Source organism: Taurulus bubalis (genome assembly GCF_910589615.1).
Source record: "Taurulus bubalis genome assembly, chromosome: 4".
Taxonomy (NCBI): domain Eukaryota; kingdom Metazoa; phylum Chordata; class Actinopteri; order Perciformes; family Cottidae; genus Taurulus; species Taurulus bubalis.
In genome coordinates, this window is record NC_136592.1 from 15,256,163 (window position 1) to 15,270,135 (window position 13,973).

Sequence of the window (13,973 nt, forward strand, 5' to 3'; positions counted from 1 at the left end):
GATATATAGATATATAGATATAGATAGATAGATAGATATATCTAGATAGATATATCTAGATATCTAGATAGATATATCTAGATAGATATCTATAGATATCTAGATAGATATCTATAGATAGATAGATATCTATAGATAGATATATATCTATATCTAGATAGATATCTATATCTAGATATATATCTATATCTAGATATATATAGATATATATATAGATATATATCTAGATATATAGATATATATATCTAGATATATATCTAGATATATATAGATATATATATATATATAGATATATATCTATAGATATATCTATATATATATATATATATATATCTAGATATATATCTAGATATATATATCTAGATATATATCTAGATATATATCTAGATATATATCTAGATCTCTATATATATATATATATCTAGAGATGTGTATATATATCTATATATATATATATATATATAGATATATATATATAGGCCAACACATTAAAATCCAATGTTGCAAAACAAACTTTCATATTATACTTCATAATTTGTTTCAGATTTTTAGAGATCATTATTATTATTTACTTTGTATATTATTTTAATATTCACAAACTCTAATTTGGCTTCACTTGAGTTTTTAGTCATCTCCAACTTGGGTCAACTTGACTGACAGATGGATGAGAGTGCAGACGACTACCAGTTGAATTACTCACAGACTATACAATTATGTACATCGATAGTTTCTTAAAATTATGATATTAAGACATACTTATTTTTTGGGGTTTACCTTTGCAAAAGTGTTGTATGGAGCACAGCTTCAGCTCAGCATTGTGTTCTTTGCAAGATGTGAGGCTGTTGCGTTATTGATCAGATAGATTCTATGCAGAGCTCAACAGCTAACAAGTTAGCCTCTTTACAGAGAAATGCCTTCAATGTTTTCCCCTAACTGGGCACATGGAATATTCTGTTGTGCGTTCATTGCAAACTAGTTATCTATGTCTATGTGCTGTCATTTGAACAGACAAAAATACAATCCTCTGTTGCTTCTTTTTCTGATTTTGTTTGTCTTTATGGTGCTACTGGTAGTGCTTTTTCTTGGGTCGGAGCTTAAACTATTTTTTTTTTTGTCTTTGGCAAATTTTAAAACTTTGTTGTGCGTTCATGCATGTGTGTGTGAGTGAGAATGAGCTTCTTTTTATAATCATCCTTATCCATTTTATTGACATGGTCAAGATGGTAAGATATGGACAATACTGGGTGTTAGGGTATAATACTCTGGGATTTTTTCTGTTTCACATGTGTCGCTGTGATGTTGAGAAAATGTGCACTGAAGTGTAAGTGGTGTAAACGAATAATCCCAAATGATAAAGATTCTGTACTACTGTCTGATTTTAATGTCTCCTGTGTCTTATACAGTGTCTTTGCTGGTCTTTTAATTTTTCTTTACATTTGTTGGTCTGTTTCCCATTCTGCTTACTTTGAAAATGTTACTTAATTTGCAAAGTTATTGTGCAAAAATATAATTTCTTTTGAATGACTTGAAATGCATTAATAAACCAGAGTTGATCAAACGTTTGTTTTCTCTGTTTTGCTTAATAGCCAAAGGTAGTCCTATGATTGTCTAACAGGTACTGTGTTTAAGTCATGTCTCATTACACCATACGAGTTAGACACTCAGGGCAGCGATGACATCACAGGAGGGTCTGACATGAGCTTGTGTTTACTTCAGTGCTGTTTAAACCTGCTTCTGAGTTTACAGATGTAAAAACAAACCACAGAATAGAAATAATGGGTATATTGCTCAGATTTGACGTATGTATTTATATGATGGTATTGATTGACTAATGTTGTTTTTTAAATAATGAGGTTGATCATTTTACATACACACATAGAAAAAAAATACATATATATTTTTGGGAATTAACGTCAGCAAAAAGTCATTGAATGTCCAACTGTGTTCACTGTCTGGTTAATATTTGAATTGGCAAACCTTCAACTCTTCATACCCTTGAAAGACATTTGTTTGAAGGCAAACATGTAAATATGGGCTTGTTCCTAAAAGTACAGTGTGCAATGCTTAGCTTATTAATGATTTAACATGCATCTTTCAGACAATCATTTGTAAATTACTCCATAAATCTGCACAGCCTCACTTTGAGAATTTGAAGGACTTTCATGCAATTGTGAACTGCCATTCCATCCATTAGAGATCTTCAGTCTGTTTAACAGATTAAGAAACCCACTCGAGGCTCTGAGCCTAGTTGTGCTTTCTTCTGTGCTGTTTTGGAGCATCATCTTTACAGCGCACAAACACGTTATCTTGCGATACTTCAACTCGTTGTCCATCATTTGTCATGGCACAGAAAAATGTCCTGCAAAACAGAAACAATGTAGTTGACATGGTGCTGTTAAACAGAAAGTGTGTGAACAGTGAACTGTAGCAGAGAGTGTGTGAAACAATCCACTAGGTGGCATTAAAAGTCTGTGAAAGAGTAAATGTTAATGTTTTTTCTGCTGTCAATGGGACCCTGCAACATGTGATAGTATCTGCAAAAAAGTAAACAATATTATTTATCGAATGGGTTTAGGTGTATTGTATGTAATTAGTATGATTAATGACTCAAATAGTACATGCTTTTTGACCACTACCTTAAATATATACATTTGATATTAATACTCAAGTAGTAATAATCATCTAATACTCATGAGTACAGTGTATTTACTCATCTACTACTTGTTATGCAGTACAGTTGTACTTTTTTCAAAATAGTAGTATAGTCTTTTTTCCTTCACTACATTAATATGACAGCTAGATGTTTTGTTTTGCAGAGTACAATCTTCTGTACAAAAACTATCCTCAGCTTCTAAAATATGATACACAATGATCTTAAACAGCCTCCTCTTTAAATACTTACTAACGTAGAAAGCATGTTTGAAAGGCTGGTTGTAATATTGCTTATATTGCTTATTGTGTTTGTAGTATTTATAACTCGCATGACTAATTGACAGATTGTATAAAAAGAAACTAGAAACAACTTCAGATACCTTCCTGAAGGGGCAAATACACAACAGAGAGCTGTGTTGAATTTTTGATGGAATTGTGTCTTAAGCTCCCACTGGTCTGACCTTTGCTGTGTGTGCATTTTCAACTAAGAAGGTGATATATTTAACAACCAACAGTTTATCAATTTGTTTAAATTAGCTCCACTTTTGCCAGCGGAGTTAAAATCCTGCTTACATCTTTATGTAATACAATACTGTGAAAATCTCAAAGGGGCCATTCAGTGGTACTTTTATGTTGATAATACTTCCAAACTTGCCGTAATGTACTTTAACTTGACTATTTTTTTGTATATTAGCATTGCTACTTTAAACCCGCGGCTGCCTTGTAAGATCGAGCTGTACCTCTCCTGTGTCTCGCCTGCTTTGACGCTGATCTTGCCCACAGTCAGCAGTGGCTTCCTCTCCCGGCCGCCCCAGGGAACGATGTTCTGCACCCAGTGCCACATATTCTTCCACAGAGCCGATCCTTCCCAGTGCAATTTAAGCAACATCAGATCCCCTAAGTCTTTGTCCAAGGTGATCAGGAAGGTGTGGGTCTTATTTCCTGACATCTTTTCAGTGCTGTTAGAGTTTAAAAAGGAAAACACAAAAACAAGGTGGACAAAGTAAGAGTTCTACATCAGGGAACATCTTGCAACAGACAACATTTATTAAGTACAAAACAAAGTGACAGGCACCAATTAAAGCAGGCCAGCACAGGATATTTCCTCTTCATACACTGGTTCGTCTAAGGTTCTTTGATACACAGAACATGAAGAATAACACAGTTAGAGAATAGTGTCTTGAGTAAATTATTCACTCTCATCAACCCCATTTATAGTTCACTTTCATGCAGCAGCTCCAGTTGTTTCCATGTGTGTCAGCCGCTCCCCTTAACTTGCCCTCTTTCTTTATAAGGTTGAGAGCACAGCTGCATATTGCATGTGTCAAAGACAGAGTACACCAAGCGTATGTGATGTACTGTAAGCCTGATGGGAGGTGGTACAGTACTCACACAATGATGGGGACGTCTACACTCTCCGTCTTTGTTCCAGTGAGAGAAATGGTAAGAGTGGGCTCGATCCCCTCCATCTGGTTGACAAACTGGATCCTAAACTGGTAATGATAGACTGTAGGGAGGGAGGAGAAGAAGGAGAAGGAGGAGGAGAAGGAGGAGGAGGAGGAGGAGGAAGAGGAAGAGGAAGAGGAGGAGGAGGAGGAGAAGAAGAAGAAGAAGAAGAAGAAGTTAGTGTGCAGTTCATAAATATAATGACTAGAGATACATAAATGTACAACCACATACGTTTGTAAGGCATCTGCGAGCGCGTGTTCAGGTAGAGCCTCTTGCTGCTGCCACCACGGACCTTTTGGATATTATAGCCCAGTGTGTTGCAGCGATGCTTCCGACAGCCCAGACAGACGCCTTTGTCAAATGCACTTTTGCCACTGCACCTGTAAGCCATGCTCTGTTTGTCTTTATTCAGCAGAGAGTCCATGAATAGATGGACGGACCGCTCATGAGCACATTTCACTGTCTGCTCGAAACCTATGGGAGGAAATAGAGAGACATTGATTTTCCTTTGATCTGAATTTTCACCCAAATATATTCTCCTTTAGATTGAGAGGCTGTGGAGTACCTTAATCATAGTGTCTGACCATTATTAGTGGATTGACTTCATTATCACCAAAGTCTGACAACTCTCAGACCGTCCTTCTGTCACATCTCCTAAAAGCGTCTCATTATGTGTGATACTGATCTGCTCTGCAGCCTTTTCTCTGAGTAGACTCTTGTAGCCTGGAGGCAGCTCAGCTCAGAGGAATGGACTGAGCAGAGGACGGCACATGTTGCTAATTAACTTGGAAGGATGACAGATGCTTTAATGTGGCTCTCACGGTCATATTATATGGATGTGTTTTTGATTGAGAAGCACCATAAATCCCACAGCCACTTGTGTTTAACTGGAGGGAATTAAACTCATCTGCCGGAGCTCAGATCGAGAAACTGTCAACAAGCAAAAGATGAATTGGTGCCAATATATTCCTTCTCAACCAGTGTTTTGAGGTGGAAAAATCAATTAAGAAAAAACATGTCATGATAGAGCAGAGGAAGAGGCAAACCATTAAGCGGTTAAGCAGAACACACTGCTTCAATTGGAGTTTTGCATTTTCTTTCACAAATGCAGGGTTGTAAACGGCACACCGGAGTAACAGAAACCTGCATGGCAAGTCTATTCAGGCCTAAAGAAGCCCGTAAATATTAAAATCAATCATCCAGACAAAAAAGTGTCCCTGAGAAGTACCAGTAATGGTATTCAATCTAGATTTTTTTCGGAGAAGATGTAAAAATGTTAAAACATTTAGTTTGGGTCTTATCACAATGTTCTTTTTAAGGCGGCATGCTGAAATCACAGAAATTCCTTTCTCAAGGCACCTAATTCTACAAGTATTTCAAGTACTTTCTCCAGCCTCACATGCCATTTCCATTTTTAGCCTCACTCCTGCAATAAAACGAACACTTTCTGTCGAACACTTTGGTATTTCAGGGTGTATTAAACATTACAGCCTCTAGGGGCCACTTGCAGAGCTTTAGATTTTGTGGTCCCCAGTGGACCGTCTTATATAATTTCTAAAGTGTTGAAGTGTTTTCTTATCGTACCGTGGAGCCCATACTGGGATATGTGGTCGTAAATGTTATGCAGATCACATCCAGGTTGGAATTCTCCTCCGTTGGGGTAAAAGTCATAATGTGCCACAGCTTGCTTGATGCCCACACTGAGGCCCAAACGTTTCTGGGTGAAGGTGTGGATAGCATCCACAAAATCTGCATCGTCAGGAGACAGTCTGTCTGTCGGAGACATGCCTTCAAAAAGTGGCCCTGCTGGATCGAGACCTGAGCAGATACAATATGCAATCAAGAGCTGTTTAGTTACAGACTATAATATACATTATATTTGTTTTGGGTAGTGGATTTAGAAAACGCCCAATTATTACCCTAACCGTGAAAAAAAAAACTCGCCTGTAATTCTTCCAATCTTCTCCGAACCTTCCAGATAGCTTCCAGCAAATCCAGAGATGTGAGCCCCAAGGCTGTAGCCAATCAAATGAACCTTTTTAACTGGGTACTGGTAGTGTACCTAGTGGGGTTTATGACAGATACATGATTTATGAAGAGATCTGACAACTTAAATCTTCTACCTGCATGGTGCTTGAAGCTTCAGTAAAAAAAAAAGAAAAAAGCTTCAGTAAAAATTTTATCAATTTATCAGACTTCACTTACTTATGTTAAATAGTGAAAAGGTGGCATTCTAAGTGGAAACCTCAAAAATGGTATTTACTCTTTTTTACTTTAATAAAGTGGCTTCAGCAGAGAAGTTTCCCCTGACCTGGAGTGACTGCAGCAGGTGAGCTATGTCTTTTCCAACAGTGCGAGTGCTCTGTGCAGCTGTGGGGTAGTGCGTGTGAGCCAGGGACAACCAGTCTGTAATCACCACGTTGATGTCTATTAGATTTGTCTTCAGGGTTGTGGCTAACCTGAGCACCCAGCTCTCCATCACACCATCCAACTTTGGAAAAACAAGACACAGTATAACTCTTAATTAAATTGGTTAAACGTTATCCACTTCAACCAACTGCATCAGGAATGTTAAAGAAAGTTACAATATTGATGTGTAACTTAATTCACCTCAGTTTTAAATGAGTCCCTTTCGGCATTTTAGAGAGTTTCTGTATGTTACCTAAATGTGTTGTTATTTCAGCACATCCCAGGGATTTGTTTGTAAGATTTACATCTGAAACACCGCCAGCGACAAGTCCTCCATACAGGCCTGAGTTCCATGTTTTGTATGCAGTGGTTCAAGTCAGTGAAGTGGAAGAAAAGTTGACCTTACCGACCACCCGTGAGTGATGATGATGATGGGATTACTGCTGTTGAAGCCACAGGAGGTGAGCGTGTGCAGCTGCAGAGGATCCAGTGTGCAGTTGTCCTCACCTTCTAAAAACATCCTGAAGACTGAACTGCTGACGTGCGGCTCTTTCAGCCTCAGGACTACCCTCTGCTCTCCGTCCACTGCACCTTGGAAATCAAACAGCACAAGAGTCGTCTGTTTGTTCTTGGTAACTCTGCCTATCAGAACATGCTGAGGTACTGGATGTGTTTACTTTGTGATGAATAATTACAAATAACGCATGGAAATGCACCCTTGGGAGCAGAAGAAATGTTTTAATGAATGCATTGATACAATAATAAGTAAACAGGAAGACACTTCCTGTTGAGGCCCATTTGGATTGCAGGCTGACTAACGTCCTTTTAAAAGCACTCACACACTTTAAAGATCCCTTTCCAAATAAATATATCATTACATTTCCTTTATGGTTTATCATTGATTCATGTCAAGCTATATTTATTATTCTCACATTTTAATGTTTATAATGCCAGAAACTCAGGCGTCCTAAACGCCCGATGATACAGTTGCCCTCTGATGAGCTCTGGTTGCTGATACGATCAAAAAACATTTCCACAAAGTAATGAAAAGTAGTTATCCATCCATCATCCGCCCCTCTGCTCATTAAGCCCACATTTTCCTTGGTGTGTCTCTTCACTGTTATGACTGTTCATCCAATTCAAATTAGTCATCATCATTAGTAAGAGAGCACCAGAGTGTACTTTACAAATCTCAGACTGTAATTAGTAAAAACAAAATAACTGCAGCAATGTTTGCATGCACTGTGCTCTGACTGATACTTTCCATGTGGCCCAGACAGATTTTTAATCTCTACTATTTTATGTGATAATTCACCAAATCAAACGATTGAGGGACAAATTGGGGTTGTGTGAAATGTTTTTTTCCGCAATTATTATTAGCAAACTCAACATCAAACACAGTTGAAGCATATATAATACAAATAGCCCATATTTAAGAGACTTTGAATAAAACAGTAAATGCCCAGAAATATTTTCCAACTATTTGGTTATTGTATCTCTTGTATAATTTCAGCAACAACCAACTGTGGTACAACAATTCATTCACCACTCTACTCCAAACATTATCTTGTCAATATTCAAAACATATAAAATACAAAACAACAACACGTGTCGTAAAATCTCCTTTCCTTTTCCTTTTGAGTTGTTTAAAATACTTTTTTTTGGCTGACCTTCAATAATAATTATTAACAAAACAAGATATGAATAAATCATGAGATAACAGCTTGACACATAGCTTTATGTTGTTCAGTAAATTTTAGACAGAACATTTGATAAAATGTTTGATATCTAATATATTTTTTAATCAATAATCTTAGAAAAAGAATACAATACACCTTGGATATTTGTGTTTTAGGTATTTGTTAGGTTGTGAAATATTGATTTCTTATTGTGAACACATTACTCAGCATCAAATGGTTTCAGAAAAAGAATATGCATTATGTTCATGGTAAATTTATGGTCACTGTTTATTGTAAATTTAAATAAACTTCTGGGGAAATTTGTGAGGAAAAATACATTTTTCAACTGCAGTTTGGTGGCTTTATATTGATATTGATTTCGTGATTTGTTGCTTAAAATATATGAACTGACAATATAATGGCTGAATGGGAGTGGTATAATTATACTTAGGGGATCCATACATAAAGGCACGTGAGCCAATGCAACAAATGCCTTTTATCAAAAAATGTTGGGATCATTTAAACACGTTTTACTCACCTGCTTTGTTTCTTCTGATTTTCTTCCCTTCATTGAGATGATACGCTAACAGCAAACAGCACAGGATTTTGACCACAGACATGGTGTGGCACAGACACTTTGGTAATTCCTCAGAGTTGGAAACACATCGTGCTCTACTGTACAGAAAGAGAGGCCACATCAGCAGAAATGGTTATGGATAAGGGGACATTTGGTCCTATCCTGATTGGCTGAGGGCTGGACCGTGTGATCGAACACATTGTGAAAGAGCGAAGGGATGAAAGGGGGGGATGGTACGATATGCACTGACTGACTCACTGACTCACTAACTGTGACTGAGAGTAGAAATGACCTCAGACCATTTATTCAGATCCTCCTCATGTCCCACCTTTAAGTGCGAGAAATGTCCTTCCTTGTTTATCTTTTACAGAACTACCAATTCCAAGCCGAAGTTTAGTGTACAGACAACACATTTGTGACTATATGTGGAAATGTTCATGTGTTAGCACTTCATGTAGCACTTCATGTCCCCAGTGTACTCAGAATAGCAAGAGATTGTGTTCAGAAGTTATCTTTGTGTTTATGTTTAATGATCCAACAAAATTAATTATTATCTAGATGAGATTTCAGCATGCTGTTTCAGGAGATTATTGATCAAATCAAGCCAATTCTCATTTATCTTTGTAATGTCTGTGGGGTTTTAAGACAAGAGAGTAAAATGCCTGTACTATCACTATCACATTTTCACTGCACTGTTTGTATGTACCAGTTTGTCACAGGTGTTTGATGTGACTAACACAGTACACAAACAAAGGTTAACGGTCACGCAATGGTCATGGTGACCCTTACATACTCATGCAAGTCGATACCCTAACACTTTTCTTTCTAAACTATTTTATTCTTTCTTTCTAAGTGATTACACTGATACTAAGAGTGGGCTTTGTTGGGCTCTGGTCAAACATTTTTAACTTATGTTGATCAATATCTTTGATTTTAACACAAAATCAAATGATTTTAATGGAAAGGGGGAAAGAGGAAAGACAAACTTAACTCCAAATGAATGCCTTGTAGCCCAGAGTATGCTGGATGTAGGAAAGTTTCCCCCCATCATTCCATAAAACACCTTCTATTTTCGGTGTCTGCATATCTGTCCATTTGTTTTGATATTATTCTGCCTTCATAGCAACTTCACATTTTAACTGCTTAAAGAATTAATTGATTTTCCAGTATTGCTCTATTTTGAAATAAACCAGAAATTGCAATTTGAGTTCTGAATAAATGTCCCATGAACAATATTCTCAAATTAAATTATTAGGTTCATAATTGATGCTTTTTAAAGTTTCTGAGACATTTGGGAAATTCAAATGATTGCATAAGGTGTTATTATTTGATGTCTAAATCAATTTGGAATTAAATCAACTCAGGCTGAACATGCTTTTGTGTTGTTATGCCAGCTTCTATGATTAAGGTAATATTAATTATCCAGCGGCTTTCAATGTATTTACACCAACAACATTCTTTAAATCATAGAGGCCTTTAATTTACCATATTTGTAATTATTAGATGTATTCATGAAATATGCCAGAAAAGAACTGTCCCATATTAGATCAGCAGCCACACACATACAATTATAGTTTCTATTGTACAACCTTTTGAACTGTAAACATTTTTGTTTAAAAGCATAAGCAAAAGAGTGAAAGTCACAGTTTGTCTCATGTGTTATGTCACATCTGTGGGGGAACGGTTTGGAAGAGCAAACATGAAGAACTTTTGCTTTTCCAAGTACTGTGTGTGTGTGTGTGTGTGTGTGTGTGTGTGTGTGTGTGTGTGTGTGTGTGTGTGTGTGTGTGTGTGTGTGCTTGTGTGTGTGTGCTTGTGTCTCTGAATGCTGTGTTGGCAGCCACTCACTGCTTTTATCTTTTATGAACATATACACAAATACAACAGTTTATCAACACAAAAGACAAAAATACATTACTACAAGTAGTACTAAAAAGATGCGGGCCTTTTCTATAGATTAGTCAAGAACAGAAAACTGATGGAATACTTTCATGTGAGCAGAGGGCTCACATGCAGTAGCTGGTGTGGTCCATTATTATGTAAAGCTGTTCAAACGGAGGATGCACTCTGAAAGAGCTCTGAAACCATTTAACCGCAAAAACACTCTTCATCCATTCTCCATGAAGTTATATAAGCTTTTCCAGTTGTCTTCTTTTATTTTTTAATGCTGTGCTTTCTACTCATATTGATGATTAATGATTGTGTATATATTCACTTGCGTGTTTGAATGCTCTGGACTAAAGTAATGACTAAAGATTTTATTTGTTGAATGAATGCCTGGTCTATAACAACCTGTTTGTGTGTACGTGTGATTGTGTGTTTATGTGTATGAATGGGTTTTAATGCTCTTGTACATCTATCTTTGTGAGGACCAATTTGAGTACAATTTAGAGTAAGGACACTTTTGGAAGTGAGAACAATGGCCGCTCCTCGTCTCTTTAAGTGTTCTTTTGAAAAGGACATACTTTCATAAGAGTTTGATATTGTCATAACAGGTAAAATAGAAATACAATGTCAATAATCGTCTTTATTCTTGTTCTATAATTTCATAAATACAACAAACTATAGTTTTTGTATATATTATATGACTATGTATACAACTTTATAAGCGGTGATATCAAATAGCTTTTGTGGCTCCAGACCAATTTTATTTGGTGGAAAAAATAGTATAGTATGGTATAGTGGTATAGTATGTCAAAGCTATTAATAAATAAGCCATAGGCTGTGTCTAAAAAGACATGACAGTTTTTCCAAAAAAAGTAAGGAAAATGTCATATTATGTTGAAAAAACACACAGAAGAGTATCACAAAAAAGTCATCAAAAAGTAATTGCATTTCATTTCATTTTTTTTTTTTACAAAAGTCAAAGTATGTTGATAAAAGTCATAGTATAGTTTGTTCAAAACAGTCATAAAAAAGTCTTAGTGTAGTCCAGGGGTCACTAGTAGGTGGACCGCGGTTCGGGTCAATCTATAAATCTTTTTTTAAGATTTATTTATGGCATACTATACTATACTATAACTTTTATTTTTTGTAATACTACTTTTATATACTGTACAATACGTTATTTACTTAGTTTGTGTGTGTATATCACGGCAGCACAAGGTCCTGGTGACGCCTACTGGAGCGGGAACTACCAAGTGAATTTACTTTGCCCAGTGTTTATTTTTCTGTCTTTCTGTGTGTGATTTGGTCACTGCAATAGCGTCACAATCGTCCAAGATGCGCATCTAGAAATGTTGGAGGTGTGAAGTTGAGATCTAAGTGCAGGCCAAGTTTGAAGATGTGTGAGGTCACAGCAAGGGCACCGGAGGTAAGGGAGCTTTTGCCCACTTTGTGCACTGGCTGTCACGGCTGGAGTGTTCCCATTGCAAGATTGTCTCTAGTTGTTTTTTTGTTTTTTTAAGAAAATCAACATAAGTATAAACAAACAAATAATTTAAACAATCTTTATTCAACATTAAGATACACTGAATAAGACAAAAAGCTAATTCAGATGGATAAAGGCAATACATGTTAGGAAACTACTACTTATAAAAAGCAAATACGCAACAACAAAAGACATACAACAAGTTTAAAATGTTAATGTCAAGCTCCCACTCTGGACCGATGCAGTGACACCAAAGTGTGTGACAGGGAGAGACAAAAAATATACACCATTTCATTGAACAGCTGAATAGATTCAGTGAAACAAACACCTCCAACTCCTTTTCAAACATAATGTGCAGTATTTATTCTAATTCAAACATAGGCCACAGGGTCTGAAATATAAAGGGCACACCCCATGAGTGTTAAAATTGTTCTCGGGAAAGCAGGGCCAGATTTAATTTAATCCATGTCCGACAAAAAAAAAACACTGTTTGATGTGTGTGTCTCTGCCTTTTGTCCTATTACAAAAAGTAAAACAAACAAATTAAATGTAAGTAATTGTCACGTCTATGTGTTGTAAAATGACATTCAGTGAAGTGCAATATAATCCCACCATCCGTGTAAGACTATGTAGTATAATTAGTGTAAGTACATTAATATCAGCATATGGTAGGTCTTTATGTATCCAGTTGTCTTTCAGGCTGGGGAACAAGCCATTTTATTATAAAACATGTCTTTGAAAATGTCTGTGCTCACGTGATAAGACGCGTTATGTATCACAACAACACAGTTCATAAGAGAGAGTGCATTTTACATTTCCAAGTATTATTGTTCCTTTCTTGTGCTTTATTACACGTTTTACCTCAGCTCAAATGTTTTAATGTAAACAGTTTACAGTCAGTGTTGGCATGTTGACCCAAATACAGCATGCTCACTGACACAATACACCAAGGACTTCAGTATCATTAGCAAAAGCTTCTGCTGGAAACAAAATAAACTTGTTTTTGTGTGTTTCAATGTAGTAATCCAGCAGCATATCACAAATAACGTTTGTGTGCTGCAAAAGTATGGAGAAGACTGAAGAATAAGCAATGCCAGGAAAATCATTTAAGGCTGGATTTTCTACATAAACGTGTAATAAAATCTATAACGCTGTAAGCAAGATAAAGCAATCAATTACACTTTTTTTTAACATACATGCAAAGGATAAAGTCAAACAGAATAAGGAAGTCTGTCCATCAAACACATCATAAGATGGCTAAAAGTAATATAGATTACAATATTTTTTTTACACTAAATTAACTTTCTACCAAGGGCTACTAATATTAAATATACATGTTGCAGGTAGACAGTAGTAAAAAATAAAAATGCTGTACAGAAACTTGGCAAATACTTCTAATGAGGGGAGATGATGCTAGGAAATAGGAGACTATGGAGAATACTGCATGTCGACAATGGAGAGGAAACTCTCCATAGTAGGTTTTGATTGTATGGAATTCAAGGAAAATCTTGATGTCCAAAGAGAAGATGTTTATCAAGCGTCTTTATTATTTTGATATATGAAAGAGCCCCAGGCAGATAAAATCGGTCTATAAATAGACCAGACCTTTTACAAAAAGAGACTTAAAGGCTTCATAAAACAGTCATGCATATTGTATAAATGACTGTGACATTGTGTAGTCAGATGCATGCTTTGTATTAAATATGAACTGCAAATTTTCTCTGCATTTTTATATAACAAATGTATAAAACTGCTTCATCAAGATGGACATTTTTGCCTAATGAGGGTGAAAAATTAGCTGCGTTGTTGCTTTGCACTGCTACCCTTGTTCTTAATT

The 13,973-nt window shown here is 36.2% G+C and overlaps 1 protein-coding gene across 1 annotated transcript; it reads right to left on the minus strand.

Annotated features, from left to right (window-relative positions):
• Positions 1–2,244: 2,244 nt before the first annotated feature.
• lipca (lipase, hepatic a) lies at positions 2,245–8,809 on the minus strand (the record flags this gene model as incomplete). The annotated part of the gene is made up of 9 exons (XM_079217036.1): positions 2,245–2,359; positions 3,393–3,611; positions 4,045–4,159; positions 4,333–4,575; positions 5,686–5,919; positions 6,046–6,163; positions 6,413–6,592; positions 6,917–7,101; positions 8,728–8,809. The coding sequence occupies 9 exons, from the start codon at positions 8,807–8,809 to the stop codon at positions 2,245–2,247; spliced, it is 1,491 nt and encodes a 496-aa protein (XP_079073162.1).
• Positions 8,810–13,973: the final 5,164 nt, after the last annotated feature.